General features: G+C 42.6%; 1 protein-coding gene across 2 annotated transcripts; it reads left to right on the top strand.

Moving 5' to 3' along the window:
- Positions 1–8492: 8492 nt before the first annotated feature.
- Positions 8493–12265, top strand: LOC112755217 (PWWP domain-containing protein 6). Of its 2 annotated transcripts, none has more exons than XM_025803166.3 (2): positions 8493–8946; positions 9179–12265. In XM_025803166.3, exon 2 carries the CDS (start codon positions 9230–9232, stop codon positions 12002–12004), a length of 2775 nt encoding a protein of 924 aa, XP_025658951.1. In that variant the 5' UTR covers positions 8493–8946; positions 9179–9229; the 3' UTR covers positions 12005–12265. The 2 variants fall into 2 exon arrangements, with proteins under 2 accessions (XP_025658951.1, XP_025658950.1); XM_025803165.3 differs by having other exon boundaries at positions 8499–8946; positions 9174–12265.
- Positions 12266–17066: the final 4801 nt, after the last annotated feature.

The following is a 17066-nucleotide window of genomic DNA, read 5'->3' on the forward strand; positions in this document are numbered from 1 at the left end:
CCTTTGTCATCTTTTTTTCAAAAATGTTTGATAAAGATCAACTAGATGCCTTGGGGTATGACAAGTACGTGACCAGTGGCCTTTTTCACCACAGCGAAAACATTTATCCTCTATTGATTTATTTTTCTCATTGTTTCTTTCTTTATCCCACTTCTGATGAGATCCTTTCTTGTGAACATAATTATTCGGTAGGTCGGTTACCGGACGGTTCGGGTTGAAATCCTCGGAGATGGTAGGGGCTCGTCACGTCGTGGACTACCGGCCTAGGGTGTGCGAGGTCCCGAGTACTTCGTGTAAAAAAGGGGGGTGCCACCTGCAAAGACACTCCGACGCTCTTGTCAGTAATGTGCAGGCGAAAAGGGGTGATGTGATATGTTACGTACCTTGGGGGAAGAGTAAATCTTCCCCTTATATACTGTCAGAGGTGGGCCCAATGAGGGTGGGCCCACGTTCTTAGGGATGTTACCTCACAGCCATGCGTGAACTGTCCAAGACGCGTGTCCGGGTTGGTCGCGGGACGCGTGTCCGGGTCGGATGGCGCTCGGGTCGGGCCGAACCGTAGGGGGTTTGGGCCAGGCCGTAACAGTGCCCCCACGCGCCAATGATAGTCATGGGAGCTATCAGCGGCGTGTTGCTTCTCGCTTCGTTCATACTCGTTAGGTCGGCCGCTCGTGGAAGGGACATGCCCCCTGCGCGCGTGTCTCTTGGTTGCTGAAGTAACCGTTCACCGCTTCGTTCTTTGCGCTGAGCATTAAATGCTCGTAATGGGTTGCAAAAACCCTGCGTGTAAGTACTATTTTGCCCCCAAGTCTTTCGCGCTTCCTGGGTGGCAGTTTTAAATAGTTTACCTTCCACTTTTTCCTCCTTTTGCGCTCTTGTTTCTTCCATTTCCTTGCTATCTCCTTCCTCTTCCCTTGGGAATTCTAGAGTGTTGTTGCGGTTTTCTTCGAACATCTTCCTCTCATTCTTCTAGCTTCAATGAATTCAGGTAATCCTCTGGCTCCTCTCTTTTCTGCTATGTTTATTGTGTGTTTGTTGTATCTGCTTAGTGTCCTTGCTGTTTTGTTTGGAATTTGTTGTTATGCGGCCTTTTGATGCTAGGTAGATATTGTGTTTGGATGATGACTTGGGCCATTGAGCTCTCCCAATATGACTTGCAATATGAGCCCCGACATGCAATCAAGGCGCAAGCGATGGCAGATTTCTTGGTAGAGGTAACGGGTGATCCCCCCGAGGAAACGGGCACACGGTGGAGGCTCCACGTAGACGGTGCCTTCAACCAAACGTCCGGGGGAGCCGGGGTCATCTTAGAGAGCTCAGCGGGAGTCATTTATGAGCAATCGACCAAGTTCGAATTCCCCGTGTCGAACAATCAAGCGGAATATGAAGCCCTCTTAGGTGGACTAACACTAGCTCGGGAAGTCGGGGCAACAAGGCTGGAAGTATGCAGCGACTCGCAAGTCGTCACCTCGCAAGTAAACGGAAGCTATCAAGCCAGGGACCCCCTCCTACAAAAATATTTGGAAAAGGTTAGAGAATTGACAAGACAGTTCCAAGAGGTCACGGTCCAGCACGTCCCAAGAGAAAGGAACACACGGGCAGACCTCCTGTCTAAACTAGCGAGCACGAAGCCAGGAACGGGCAACCAATCTCTCATCCAGGGCATGGTGAAGGAACCAACGGTTGCCCTCCATTTGACGGAGTCAAGCCCCTCTTGGTTGGACCCCATCACAAACTTCCTGGAACACGGCAAGTTACCTGACGATGAGAAAGCAACCAAAACGTTGAGAAGGGAGGCAGCCAGATACGCAATCGTACAAGGGCAACTGTTCAGAAAGGGGCTCAGCCAACCCCTATTGAAGTGCTTACATCCCGATCAGACAGACTATGTACTTAGAGAAGTCCACGAGGGATGCTGCGGCCACCACATCGGGGGCAAAGCCCTAGCAAGGAAGCTCATCCGAGCTGGATATTACTGGCCATCAATGATGAGAGACTCCAAAGAATTTGTCAGGAAATGCGTAAAGTGTCAAGAAAACGCCAACTTTCACAAAGCGCCGGCTTCCGAGCTGAGTTTACTGACGTCTACACGACCTTTCGCTCAATAGGGAGTCGACCTCCTAGGACCTTTCCCAGTTGGCCCAGGATAAGTTAAATATCTCATAGTCGCCATCGACTACTACACCAAATGGATAGAGGCGGAACCACTAGCCAGCATATCCTCATCCAATTGCAGGAAGTTCATGTGGAGACAAGTGATAACCCGTTTCGGTATACCGGAGGTCATCATTTCGGACAATGGGACGCAGTTCACTGATAAGAAGTTCACGGAATTCCTCACCGGCCTGGGCATAAAACAAAAGTTTTCCTCAGTAGAACATCCCCAGACAAACGGACAAGGAGAGTCCGCAAACAAAGTCATCCTGATGGTCCTCAAGAAACGCTTAGACAACAAGAAAGGCGCATGGGCCGACGAGCTCGCTTCGGTCCTCTGGTCCTACCGGACAACCGAGCAAAGCTCCACCGGGGAAACCCCCTTCCGCCTAACGTACGGGGTCGACGCAGTGATACCCGTGGAAATTGGCGAACCGAGTCCACGGCTACTTCTCGCAGGAGTAGACGAAGCGGTGGAAAAGGACCTGGTGGAAGAGACCAGAGAGATGGCCCACTTGTCAGAAACAGCATTAAAACAAAGAATAACTCTGCGCTACAACACTAAAGTCCTCAGGAGGGATTTTGGGGAAAGAGACCTCGTCCTACGACGCAACGACGTCGGTTTACCGACCCCAGGAGAAGGAAAACTGGCGGCAAATTGGGAAGGTCCCTACAGAATCAAGGAAGTGCTCGGTAAAGGCGCCTACAAGCTGGAAAGACTCGACGGCAGGGAGATCCCGAGAACATGGAACGCAGGTAACCTGAGGAGATTCTATTCGTAGCTCGGGCTCACCGACCAAGCGGCCTATTAAGCTGGGTAGAGTCTTGCCTTGATCAAATGTTAATTCCCAATTATTCACTTTTATCAAATGCCTATTGTGTTCATAAACTTGCCTAGCTAACGACTAATTCTTACTTGTCCAAATTCTTCCATCTATTATCTTCCAACACGTACCTCACGAGATCGTACTCGTAAACGGCAATCCGGGACTGATCACCCCGGAAAGCCAACGGAACCACAGCCATATCGAGCGGCTTCATAAATAAAACCACAACGGTTCTAATCGGATTACCAACGCAAACGGCAAAACGGGCACAAGCAATAAGCCTGCCCCGAAAAGACGGTAACGAAAATTAAACGCCAAACAAGATAAACGATAATAATGGTAAGTCGACCAAGCAACTAGTTAAGCATAAAAGTGATAAACTCACAACGAAATGTTCAACAAATCCACACCAAACCAGTTACAAGAGATCACTTTCTAGGCATGTCAACAATCTTGCCGTCCTGGATCATTTTGAAGACCCCAATAGCCAATGTGTCGAAGTCGGGAGCCACGATCTTCACCTGGGCCTTTAGAGCGTCCTCAGTCATGGAGATCGCGTTCTTCCCTTGCTCCTTGGTCACTTTAAGCTTCTTCTTGAGCTCCTCGACCTCGACTTTAGCGGCTTTAGCCAACGAAACGGCTTGGTCACGCTCCTTCTCCAAGACCGCCACCCGACCCTGAGCGGCATTCAGCTGGCTCTCCAGGGTCATTTCCCGCTCGGCTAAGCGGGCCACCGTCTCGTCGGAAGCCTTCAATTTCTCTGCGGCAGATGACGCCTTCTCCTCAGAAGCCTTGAGCTTCTCCCCCATCTCGGACAACTGACTCTGGAGCAGCTCGACTTGCACCTTAAAGTCATTGTTCGCCTTGCCTGAGGACTCAAGTTTCCTCTGGAAAGCCTGCATTTCCGACAACTCGAACTCAGCCTTTCGAGCTATCACGGCCCCCCGGAGCAAAGTACGGTACATCCATCTCGCCTGTCCAGCCAGGTCGGTTCCATGAAAATGCTCCTCCGTCCCAGGGATCAGCTGGGAGTCAATAAACTTTGTAGCATCAAAATTTCTTTCCATAATGGTGAGAGTCCCTTCCGGGCTGGCAGACGCCCTCCGCTTCTTAGGGGTGTGGATAAGTTCCACATCATCATCTTCCTGATGGGTAGAGGACGAATGCCCACCAACGACCACCTCATCGGGAATGGGGGAAGCCTGCGCCCCTGCCGAGTTCTTCTCCGACATACCGGTATCCTGGGGAGAGGGCACAGCCTGATGCTCCTTCTCCCCGGAAGGGCTCCCCGACTTCCCGGCATCTTCCTCTTCGGCCTTCTCTTCATCACTGTCCTCGAAGAAGGTCTTCATCAAATTTTCAAGCCCCGTTACTGAGGCAGACATCTCCACTGCAGCAAACAGATAAACACATCAGTCGTTAGATCAAGTAAAACAAGCGATGATAAACAGTACAAGCACAAAACAAAACGACTCACGGATATAGCTCCTGGCGGCCTCCCGTTCACCCATGAGGAGATGGGGGTTCACGGGGTTCTTCCCAAAAAGGGCAAACAACACATCGGCTATTTTCTTATCTACAGGGGACATCCCTTTATACGTCACCTTAATAAAAGAATTAGACCCCGCCCCAAAACTCCAATAAGTTGGGATGAGGCGCTCCCCCTCTAACGATAACCAAAAGGGATGGCGACCTTTAGCGGGGCGAGCTTTGAAGAATTTGTCTTTGAACCCATGGTAAGAGTCCTCAAACAGACCAAATATCCTCCGACCTTGGGCAGACCGGAAAGAAAGGAAACCTTTTCTCGCCTTCCCTTGTTTGGAGGGGTTGGTGAGACTGAAGAAAAAGAGGAAGACATCCACTGACGCCGGCAGCTCGAGATATTCACAAACCATCTCGAAACAGCGGATAGAAGCCCAGCTGTTCGGATGGAGCTGCGACGGCGACACGGATATCCGATTGAGGAGCGACATCTGAAAGTCAGAGAAGGGTAGGCGAACGCCGACCTGGGTGAACATGGCCTTGTAAAACCAGATCCAGTCAGCGACCCGGGGAGAACGGAGGTTGATCTCGTACAACCGCTCGTTGGGGGCAGGAACGAAGGTCTCGTAGTTGGTCTCCTCGTCTGTCCCCCCACATAGGTACCCGGCTTGTCAGAATTCTGTCAGCTCTTCCAGATTCATCTGGTTAAGCGAGTCCTTTACGTCTGAGGTCACCCAGGCGTAGGGGTCGTAGTTTGCACCAGAGGTAGAAGTCCGGGCGACGACGCAAGGCATACCTACAGTGGTGGTACCACTCCATTAGTCTATGAGGTCGGGAGCCCGGATAAAACCCAGAAACCATGTTTACCCTACTCAACAGTTAAGATCGAGCATGGCCAAAGCTACATATATCCCACAAGTCACCTAAAAACCTACCCTGGAATGGTACCCCTCCCCTAACATATCTACCTAGCATCGAAAGGCCGCATAACAACAAATTTTTGTTTTCCTCCGTCCTGTCCTTTAGAGGCCGGGGTCTCGATAGTATCCCCTTCTCGGCTATCTGTTGGTAAACTTCCGTGATTGGTGCCGTGAGGGGGGTGTAGTTGGTAAACTTCCCGACTCGGGGGAATGGCTTAGGTGCCTTACTTGGACCGCCGTCCCTGGCGTGTTCCTTTTGTCTTTCTCCACCCTCGTAGTGTCGGGTTTGGTTGTAGGGGGGTTGCCGTTTATTGGCAGCCACGACCCGGCTGACTTCTTCGTCGTTAATATACTCCTTAGCCACGCATTGGATCTCCTGCATTGTCCATACTGGCTTTGTGGTGAGGTGCTTTCTGAAATCCTCATTCAGGAGCCCGTTTGTCAAGCACAAGCTTGCCACGGAGTCCGTCAATCCGTCGATTTCTAAGCATTCGTCGTTGAAACGGTCTAAGTACTTCCTGGTCGGCTCTCCGGCTCTCTGGGTCACTCCCAGCAGATTGATCGGATGCTTGGCTTTGGCGATCCTGGTCGTGAACTGAGCGAGGAAGGCGTGGCTGATGTCGGAGAATTGGGTCACCGAGCCCTGCGGGAGGTTATTGAACCACCGTATTGCAGGTCCTGCTAGGGTGACCGGAAAAGCGCGGCACCTCACCTCGTCTCCCACTCCTTCTAGGTTCATCCTGGACTCGAAGGCCGTAAGGTGTTCCAGTGGGTCTTGCGTTCCATCGTACCTCATGTCCGTTGGCTTGTCAAAGTGCTTTGGTAGCCGGACCTCGAGTATGGCGGTGGAAAGGGGTCGCTCCCATTATTACGGGTCCTCGGGTTCCCGTCGTTCTTCCTTCGTAGCTCTCCCGACGAGTGTCCTCATCCTCGCGGTTCGCGGTATGCCGCCTCTCACGTGTGGCGTAGATGACGGGGTCACGACATCTTCTCGCGCGCCGTCTCCCCTCGGTGCTTTCGGACTCAGCTTGGGGGGTAGGCGTGCGTCTGGAGCGACTCCTGGAGCGAGAGCGGGAGTGACTCTGCTCTGGGGTGCGTTGGTCGCGTTCCCTATCTGCTAACCGGCGTTCTAGGTCTTGTATTCTGTGGCGTAACTCTTGCATTATTCTGGCGTGGTTGTCTCCGGTCCCCCGAAGGGGCGTCCCTCATGTGATTGGGTTGCGTCCCTCGGGGGCGACCTTGGATGTTGTCGGGTTTCCGTCCCGGCGGCGTCGCCTCCAGGTACGGCCTCGCAGCCTGTCCCAGTTTGGACTAGCACGAAGTCCATGGACAAGTCCCCACAGATGGCGCCAATGTTCGGTAGGTCGGTTACCGGACGGTTCGGGTTGAAATCCTCGGAGATGGTAGGGGCTCGTCACGTCGTGGACTACCGGCCTAGGGTTTGCGAGGTCCCGAGTACTTCGTGTAAAAAAAGGGGGGTGCCACCTGCAAAGACACTTCGACGCTCTTGTCAGTAATGTGCAGGCGAAAAGGGGTGATGTGATATGTTAGGTACCTTGGGGGAAGAGTAAATCTTCCCCTTATATACTGTCAGAGGTGGGCCCAATGAGGGCAGGCCCACGTTCTTAGGGACTTTACCTCACAGCCATGCGTGAACTGTCCGGGACGCGTGTCCGGGTTGGTCGCGGGACGCGTGTCCGGGTCGGATGGCGCTCGGGTCGGGCCGAACCGTAGGGGGTTTGGGCCAGGCCATAACAATAATTTTTCTTCCTTCAATAATTTTTCTTGTTACCAAAACCTTGCAATTTACCTCTTCTGGAGTTATAATTTGCCACATTTGTTTTAGGAAATAGAGCAGCGCCAGCTGGGCGCGCTTCATGATTTTTTTAAAAGCAATTCATTGTTACGCTTAACAACAAGAAGACAAGAAATTGACTTAGAATATTTTTTAAATTCTTTTTCTCGATACTGCTGCTACAGGAGCATAGTCGAGGCATGAAAGGTCGGAAAATTTTTCTCTAACATGTCATTATCAGTTATCTTTTTCCCAGATAATTTTATTCGTGAGGTAATTTGGAACATTATTGAATCGTATTCATTTACGGATTTAAAATCCTGTAGACGTAAGTGCGTCCACTCATATCGGGTTTGAGGAAGTATCACTTCTTTTGATGATTATACCTTTTTTCAAGGTTTTTCCACATATTTGCAGGATCTTTTAGTGTAAGATATTCATTTTTCAATTTTTTGTCAAGATGACCACAAAGGAAGATAATGGTTTGCCTTTATCCTTTGGGATGTATTATTTTCAGCCTTAATGGTATTTCTTAGATCCATTGAATCAAGATGGATTTCAACATCTAGTATCCATGATAAATACTTGTTCCAAATATATCAAGAGCATTAAATTCAAGATGAGAGAGATTTGATATAATGAAAATTTATTATCTGAATCTTCTTAAAATTTGATCAGAATCTCGTGCTGATAACGTATTGTAAAATAAATAAATAAAAAAAAAATATAAAATAAAAAGGTATAAATAGAAGACCATAATATTAATGTTTACCAATACTATTATCTCACTATAATAAAAGTGATTTATATATTTTTACTAATATTATATATGTTGCAGCTTATACTCACAAAGAGATAGAGAAAAGAGAGAAAGTTATTATATATATGAAAGAGAAGAGTATTTTGTTGCACACTTATACATGTATTGTTTAAGACCTCCCCACTATTTATACACACACAATGTTTATTTTTTCAACTTCATTTAAGTTTAGTTTAACTTGAGAGCTTTTCATTCTATCGTAAAAAAATACAGCCGCTCATATAATGAATCAAAGTTACATATCATTAATTGAATGGATATCCACATCCATATCACAATACTTTTTAGAATATGTTTTTGTCATTTTTATCTCTTAAAGTCTTAATAATATTACTAATTTTGGGAACTTTTTTGTAAAATTTTTTAAGTTACTCAAAAATTAAATACTTTACCATGTTTAAAAGAAAAAAAAAAAAGAAAAAACTATGTAAAAAACCTAGTCACGTGATAGTGACTTCGTGTGCTACCCTGCTCCTTCGGGTTAGGGACGAAAAAGAAATGACGACTCCTAAATCAAGTCACTAATGGTTGTAGAAAAAAACAGACGAATTAAAGGTGAGATGAAAATTATTCGACCTTCTCCACCGCTTAGCCGCAACCGTGACGACAGTTCCAACTTCCAAGAGAAACTCAAAGTTCTCCCCATTATCTCGTTAGTTCACGAGATAAACAACTTTATATTCGAGAATTTGCTACATCTCTCACAGTTTGATAAACTTGACTGTGACTTTGACTTCATCTTCTGTTTTTATTGTTAATAAATATAAATAATAACAACTATTAATTAATTAATCATATAAAAAGTTAAAAATTTTATCTTGTCCAAGAATCACATTCCTCATCCATCTCCTATGCCTCTCTGATCAGATTATAAAGTCAATGGTTTCGATTTGAGAATTGGCACAAGTCATAATAATCTTCTTTGCAACCCTAACTTTTGTTCTTCAGGTATACTTATTTTATTTCCTCTGTTATGCTTATGTTCATTGATATTTGATTCTTGTTTAGTGCATATATTTAAAATTATTTTATTACATTTTTGGGGCTAGTATTTCTTTTTCTTCTTTTTTCTTTTTCCCGTAATTAGTAGTGAGTAATATTTTTTTCTTCTCCATAATTCCATTTCTTGCAACCAAAACCCTAGAATGTGTTGATTTTCTTTCCTGTTCTCGCAGGATAGGTTGATTTTAGTATTTTACCCATCAAAAGAGAACAATATATAATTTCTTTGATGGGCACGGTAGAGACACCATCGAAAAACCCAGCTGGGTGTTCATCTCCTTCGCCAGAAAATGACAAGAATGAGCTCAGAGAAGCTCTTTGTGCTCTGAAAGGAGGAGCAATAGAAAACGGAGTAGGTTTTTCAAGTCATGGAAGCCAAGGTGATGATGATGATGGTGGTGGAGGTGGTGTTGAATTGGTTAAGAACAGGGTTAGGTGTGGCTCTGTTGGGAGAGAAGTGGAAGATGGTTGTCAAGGTTTGGCTGATTCGGAGATGAATGGGGTCTCCTCTTTGTTGAAAATGAAAGGAAGTGGGAGACGGTTGACGTATTCCTTTGGAAGTGATAGTGGAGATTCTGAGAAGTTGAACTATGGAAGTGGTGGTTCTTTTGGTGTTGGAATGGAAAGAGGAAGAAAATATTGGAAGAGAAGTGAAGAAGAAGGTGATCAATTTGGAAAAATTGTGAGTAAAGATGTTCCGGTTACTGAGACAAGTGAGAATAGGGACTTGGATGTGGAAGATTTGGGTGAAGAAGGACATGGGTTTTCTGTTGGTGATTTTGTTTGGGGTAAAATTAAGAGTCATCCTTGGTGGCCTGGCCAAATTTATGACCCTTCAGATGCATCGGATTTTGCTTTGAAGTTAAGACAGAAGAACAGACTCCTTGTGGCCTACTTTGGGGACGGAACCTTTGCTTGGTGCCATCCTTCTCAATTGAAGTTGTTTCGGGAGAACTTTCAGGATATGGTGAAGCAGAGTAGCTCAAGGTCTTTTGTCAATGCTGTGCAGGAAGCTGTAAATGAAGTGGGGAGGCTGGTAGAGATCAAAACAAATTGTTGTCCATGTGCTTCGGAGGAAACTAGGTCTGACTTTGCTCTGCCATTGGCTAAGAATGCTGGAATCAAGGAAGGAGTTCTTGTGCCTGGAAATGGTGTAGAGAGATTTTTGGATTTTCTGATTAACCCAGCAGAGTTACTTTCTCGAGTAAAACAAATTGCGGAAATTATTGCCGTTACTAATACGCTGGACCTGGAAATCTTGAAGGCTCGGCTTTCAGCCTTTCATCTAGCAAGAGGAGGTTATAAGTTACCTAAGTATGAAGAACCCCTGCCAGTTCCTGGGCTTGAAGATAGTTCAATGGATGAAAGAGTAGATGTAGGTAACATTCAGGGTGGAGTGGAAGCACATGTCCAAGGGCCATCCGAAGACGACTACTCTACTGTGCCAACGAACCCAGAGTCTCGTGAACTGAGTTACTCTCATGAGATTTCAGGACATAGGTCGACTCATAGGATTAAACAGAAAAGCATTGCTGAAATTTTGAGGGAAAACGAAGTTGTTAGTACCAAAAGCAAGGAGGAAGGTACAATGGAAAAAATGAAGGTTAAAAGTAAGAGGAAAAGCAGTGAGGATGCAGTGGCTTCTAAACCATTGCAGAAGAGGAAAGAATCACTCCCGAGCACTGATAGAAATTTGACAAATGCTGCAAATGATGTCAGTATTGGCAAGGTAAAAAGAGATAAGGGCACACCATCACAGTTGAAGGAGAAGAAAGAAGCTTTTGGGAATGAAAACAATAGAAGTGGGAGGAAAAAGAAGCCTAAAGAAGGGAATCCCAAAGAACAAAATGAGAAGGGTTCTTTGTCAAGAGAAAGGAAGAAAAGCAAGTACTTGTCCCCTCCCTTCACTGCTCCAGCCAAAGGGCAGAGGAAGGAAGACTTAGATAAAGAATCCCATAATGATTCTGACAAAGCTCATGTTTCTGAAGCAATGCCCAGAGCAGGCAACCAGTTTCATAAGTCCCCTGAACCTCCAAAATTTAACGGTGAGGCAGTTCATAAGTCCCCTGAAAGTTCAAACTACCAAACATCAGAAGACAATAACAAGGTTATTGATCCAGCAAAAGTAGAGACTCCTGCAGTGGAAGTTTTATCCAAAGTTCGCCATGCAGCTATAAATCCATTAGTACCTGGGGAAATCAGTTCTCTTGAAAATTTTGTGGACTTTGTTTCTGTCTTTAGAAGCTCATTGTATCAGGAAGGATCCTACTACAAGGTATACAAGAAGCACCAACGTGGCAGGAAGAGAAAGAACCCAGAATCTGAACTTAGGAAGCTGAAGAAAGATGAAAAGCAAACCAATCAGATATCACCTAATGACGTTTCTGAGCCGAGAAAGCGAAGAAGGAAGGAAACAATGTCTGGAGTACCTGAAGATCAGAAGCAAGCTGCTGAAGCTAAGGCTGTCAAAGGGAGTGATGAAAATGTTTCATCAGTTGCACTTTTGGTCTCATTTGAGCCTGGATCCTCTCTGCCTTCAAAATCTGACCTTATCACACTGTATAGCAAGTTCGGGGCGCTGAACGAATCGGCAACAACTGTATTCTCTAGTAATTACTCTGCTCAAGTGTCTTTTCTGAAAGCTTCTGATGCCAAAATAGCCTTGAACCATTCGCAAAGTGCAAGCCCTTTCGGATCTTCCAAAGTCAGATTCAAGCTCAGTTACCTTTCTGCTGAATCCAAGTCTGCGAAAAAGGGCGAAAAATCAAAGTCCAAAGCATCTCAGGTTAAGGAGAAAGATAAGACTCCAACCAAGCCATCTGATTCGTTGTCCCCGAAGAAGGAAGCATCCCAATTGAACCACATAAAGCAGAAGCTCGAGTATCTGTCTTCGATACTTGAAGCATCAAATGGGAAATCACAAGCTATGGAGACAAAATTGAAGAGCGGGATTAAAGAGCTTTTGGAGGACGTGAACAAAATGGTTGACTCATCATCATCATAGATCGTAATACATGGAATATTGGTAAAGTGATACATATGTAGCTAATAATCAGCTTAGGTTTAAGATTTGTTGTTTTCTTTAGAGGTTTCTGTTTGTTTCGTTTTTGTGCTTAGATTTATTTCAGAGGAAAATTTTTTCATTTTCTTGTGTAGAGTATGTAATATGTTGTATGCATAGTCTGTATAAACCAAAAAGCCTTTTAGATCATCGTGTCTGTTATCATAGTGATGAAAACAGCTTTTAAAGGATCATTTCTTTTAACCTGACTCTCACTCGTGTGTGAAGAAACAATTGATTCCTTTTATGGTATCATTTTTATTTTTTGATGCATTGGCAGTTGACTAGACAAAGAGACGTGGAACATATTTGTAGAAATATGTAGTTTTCATTTCTCGTTTGGCCTTGCCATATATAGGCAAGTTGAACATCCCTTTTATTTTTATTGTTTCTTCTATTATGTCGATTGGGTTATATATAATATCAGAGAAGCAGTTATATTATTGGAAACTTTATAAAGGTATGCCACTGTGGTAGTGTACTAGTGTACCTTTGTGTGGTGTCATACCCTTGTGATACGACGTATGGAGTATGGACTACGGATCGGTGAGGTATTTTTGGTCTTTTTTTTGTTTTTGGGGGGGGGGGGGGGGGGGTGTTGCCAGCGATGTGAAATTACAAGAGTGACAAATTATACATATGATAAGTGAACCAATAGGTTAGAAATAAACCTTTAAATGAAAATTTGATCTGCATGATTTAGTCCTTAATATGCGTGGAGAAAAAAAATCACTCAAGCTTTTAATAAAATCTTCCGACTAGGAAAAAAAACAAGCCTTAACTATTTTGTTATGTAGTCTGACAAAAAAAGTTAGTTGTACACTTCTTTTTAAAAAAAATTAACTAAAATGTTTGTTAAAAATAAAAAGTATGAATTATGAGTAGCTGGATAATATAAATTCAGAATCGTAACTGTACCTACTCTCTGCGTACACATATGTTAATTAATTATTAGCTAAATAATAGATTAAACTTAGTATTTTAGAATTAACTTGCAACATATTATGCAAGTAAACTCAAGATATTTAAATATGACAATTTTCAATTTATGAAATAAAAATGAGAGAAATTATTTTGAGGACTAATGTGATTTGTGTTCTTTAATTTTAGAGGTTAAAATAAGTCATGAATAGAAATTTAAGGATCAATTTGAATCACTTAAAATGATAATATACTAGTGACATGTGGACAAATTTTGTAATAACACATAGCACATCATTAATATGTAGAAACGTATTATAATACGTGGCACTATCATTTATGTCTATATGCCATGTGTCACTAACAAACACATTATCCCTTCATTTCACATGGTTGAGTGCTGTTTGGACCATGGTTTTGAAAACAAGTACTCACGATTTCCGTTTTAGCGTTGGACGTCTCTACTCCAACGTTGCACGGCTGAGCTTAATTTCCATACTTTATTTTCTGTTTTGACTTTCAAGTGTCACGCCTTCTAGTGTTCGTGGGAGGGGACAATTGGTTTGGCGTGCCACGTTTGCTCTCTCATGTAGCACGACTAAGCTTGATTTCATCACTTCGTGGCTAGGGAGCTCTCTTTTTGGTTTAGAGAGTTCTCTGAGTTGCTTCTCCATTCTTGCTCTTCTTTCTCAAAGTGATTCCTGGCCTCTTTTTTCTTTAATCTTTGCCAATTCTCTTTTAAATTCTTCTATAATAAATGAACGCACACTAACTCAAAGTATTGCTCAATTAACCGTGAAATCATTGTTTATCTTGCAATAATTCTTAGTTTATTGAATAAAATTCTAACAAAAAAAATACTAAAGATGCAAATGTATCACAACACCAAACTTAATATTTTGCTTGTCTTCAAGCAAAAGAGAAGAAAAGAATTGTTTTAGATGAAAGGGGGTTGAAACATTCTTGAAGCTCATGTCCTTCTTAAGAGTGGGGTTTAGCCAATCATGTGAGTATCACTGATTCTCTCTATCTTTAATGAGTATTGTATTCCTGGGAGTGGATGATTCCTGAGAGCGTGTGTGGTTCAAGTATTACTTTGTTATTCAGATTCTATTTTCATGGGAATCAAATATATTTAGGGGAAAGATGGGAATTAAAATCATGGTATTTTGACTCCCTGGAATCAAACTTGCTTGGAAATAACTTTTCAAACTTTGAACCAAACATGGAAATATGATATCCCCATTTTAAAATTCCTAAGAATTATTTATAATTTCTCCAACCACATACACCCCTAAGAGTTAAGGCTCAGATAACATTATGAGATCCTTTTTTTAAGCTTTTTGTTGATCCTTGAATCATTGTTTTGTACTAGAGAGCTTTTCGGGTTGACAACTCTAAATGTTTCATTTTCAAGGCAACTTTTCATTGTGGGCGTTCGATCGGTAATCTCGGGCCAGTTGGCTCAAGTTTTAACGGGTGATAAGGCACCCCTCGGATCTAATTACCCAAGCCACTCCTTGATACGTTCGCACTACAAGCATATAGTTAAAGATTTTAAACTCCCGGCCATCGATGTTCAGAGCCTCTTTGAACTTATAAATATTTTGTCTCAAGGGAACTCTTGATGGTGGGTTTTCGATCAGTAATCCTGGACCATTTGGTTAAAGTTACCAGGTGATGAAGCACTCCTCAAATGTCGCCGGAGCCCTATCCTTGGACAATCACACCACACACTCATAATTGGATTCTTTAACCATTGATGCTCAGAGCTTTACAACCTCTAATCTTTAACTTGATTTTCTTTGTTCTATTTTCTTGCTATTTCTTTTCTCTCTTCCTTTTTTTTTTTGCAATTCAAGTAGTTCAAGGATCTTTTCTTTTGGTCAGAAATCTCATAATACTTCTCTAAGCCTCATATTCATAAGGAATCATCCTTCCTTTTCATACAAGATCATCAATCCTTTTAGCTCAATCCATGTTCATCACACTTAATGTACCACCACTTATCATTAGAGGACTTTTATTTATCAAATTCAACTTTTCTCCATCTAAACAACTCTTTTTCATATGATTAGAGTGCTTAAGAGGACTTTTACAAGTAGTAAATTTAGCAGACAAGACATGGTGTAAGAAAACATGAAAATAGAAAAATCAAAATAGAAAACACATGAAAGAATTAAAGTTGGGATCTTAAAGGAAACGAAATCACCTTAATCATCGTTGTTGTCTTCATCCTCTCTAAGGCTATGTAGAGTATAGCCTCCAACACCAAACTTAGAATGGTTGCTTGTCCTCAAAAAAAAAAAAATAGTGGTGATGGAAATAGGAATAAATATGATTATCAAGTGAAAACAATCAAGAATAATGCAGAGGCTTATTTAAACGAAACAAACCAAATTAAAACAAAACAAAATGAAAGATAAAATAATGTAAAATAAATAGGTTGCTAATGTGTTTGCATGGGGGATGGACTTGCTGGGTGAAGTGTGGCAACACCAAACTTGGTGTGAAAACACCAAACTTAGTGTGACACAATCAATGTGAGGCTGGGCCGAGTACCCAGTGAAATACAAACCTCATGTTGGTGTAGCGACACCAAACTTAATCCATGAAACACATACACAACTTTAAACAAAGCAAAAAGAAAGATGAAAAAAAAAATACCGAACGTTGAGTTACCTCCCAACAAGCGCTCTTTTAATGTCATTAGCTTGACTTTTGGTTCTTAAATTTTCTTCCTCTTCTTCCAGTTGGTTAAGAGGAATGACTTTAGTGGACATCAGGAGAAAAAGAATACCCACCAAAAAGCAACTCCTATACAACTCTCTGATTCACTAGTACCAAATAAAGCATATTCAAGTATTGGGGGGAGAGACTTCAATTCATATGTGGGTGGTGTATTCAGATTTTTCTTCCCAGAAGCTTGCATGCATAGAGTTGAAGAGACATGTATGGCTTTCTCCTTAATGATTGGAATGTGCAAGCATAGACTGTGCATGGCTTCTTCCTTTATTTGTGTATCTTTCTCTTCTTCCATGTGTGAGGGTGGAGAGTTTTCTAATTCACTGGAATATGAACTCCTTTGATTAATTTCGTCACCTTCTTTTTTAGGGATTTGCATTGCTTATCTTGGGAAGGAGTTTGCTTGTTCCTCTATCACATGCTTGGTAATCAATTCCACATGTTTTTTCAGTTTTTTTTTTCTATTTATTCTCATCTCATATGTGCAACGTTGAGTGTATTGAGTAAACTCAGCAATAGTATTCTCTAGTCTTTTCATGGCAAGTTCAAGAGATGATGATTCTTGATGAGAATAAAGACATGATGGTTCTTGATATGCATAGGGAGATAATGCTTCTTTGTATGAATAGGGAGATGATAGTTCTTGATATGGATAGAGAGGTGGCGGTTCATGATATGAATAAGGAGATGATGGTTCTTGATATGAGTAAAGATATGATGGTTCTTGATAGATGAAATATAGAACACTGAAATTTCCTTGGTCTAGACTTTTCTAACCAAAATCCAGATAGTTCCTCCATCCACAGTAATATGAATCATTCCTTGAGTGTGAGTAGTAACCCACGTGATCTCTCTCCATTATTTTTCTTAGCACAAAATACAAAACTGAATCAAAAGCACCATGTGGTAAACTGAGAGAAAAAGAAAAAAGAATAGAAAAATATTAATTTTTAAATTATTTATTTTTTTATTTTTATTTTTTTAAAATAGAAGAGAAACAAAAAAAAATGTCTAATCTAAGTAATCAATTAACCGGTAGTTTGTTCATCACAATTAATCCTTGGCGGCGCCAAAAACTTTATGCAGAATTTATACAACCACAACTACCGGCAAGTGCACCGAATCGTACCAAGTAATAAACTCACGGAGAGTGAGTGTTGATCCCATGAGGGTTAATGGATTAAACAAGCAATTGTCAATTGATTATTCTAGTCAGACAATTAAAATTAGGTTTTTGGAAAGCTTTAACATAAACAATGAAATAGAAGTAGACAAAAGAAGATAGTGAGTATTGAAAGATAATATGATTAAAAGAGTTAAGGTTTTAGAGATATTGAAA

This window comes from Arachis hypogaea, chromosome 16 (assembly GCF_003086295.3).
Source record: "Arachis hypogaea cultivar Tifrunner chromosome 16, arahy.Tifrunner.gnm2.J5K5, whole genome shotgun sequence".
In the NCBI taxonomy this organism is placed as follows: Eukaryota; Viridiplantae; Streptophyta; class Magnoliopsida; order Fabales; family Fabaceae; genus Arachis; species Arachis hypogaea.

Bases quoted from the DNA above. Each gene is read 5' to 3' on its own strand.
- LOC112755217 (XM_025803166.3), top strand. From the start codon at position 9,230: ATGGGCACGGTAGAGACACCATCGAAAAACCCAGCTGGGTGTTCATCT.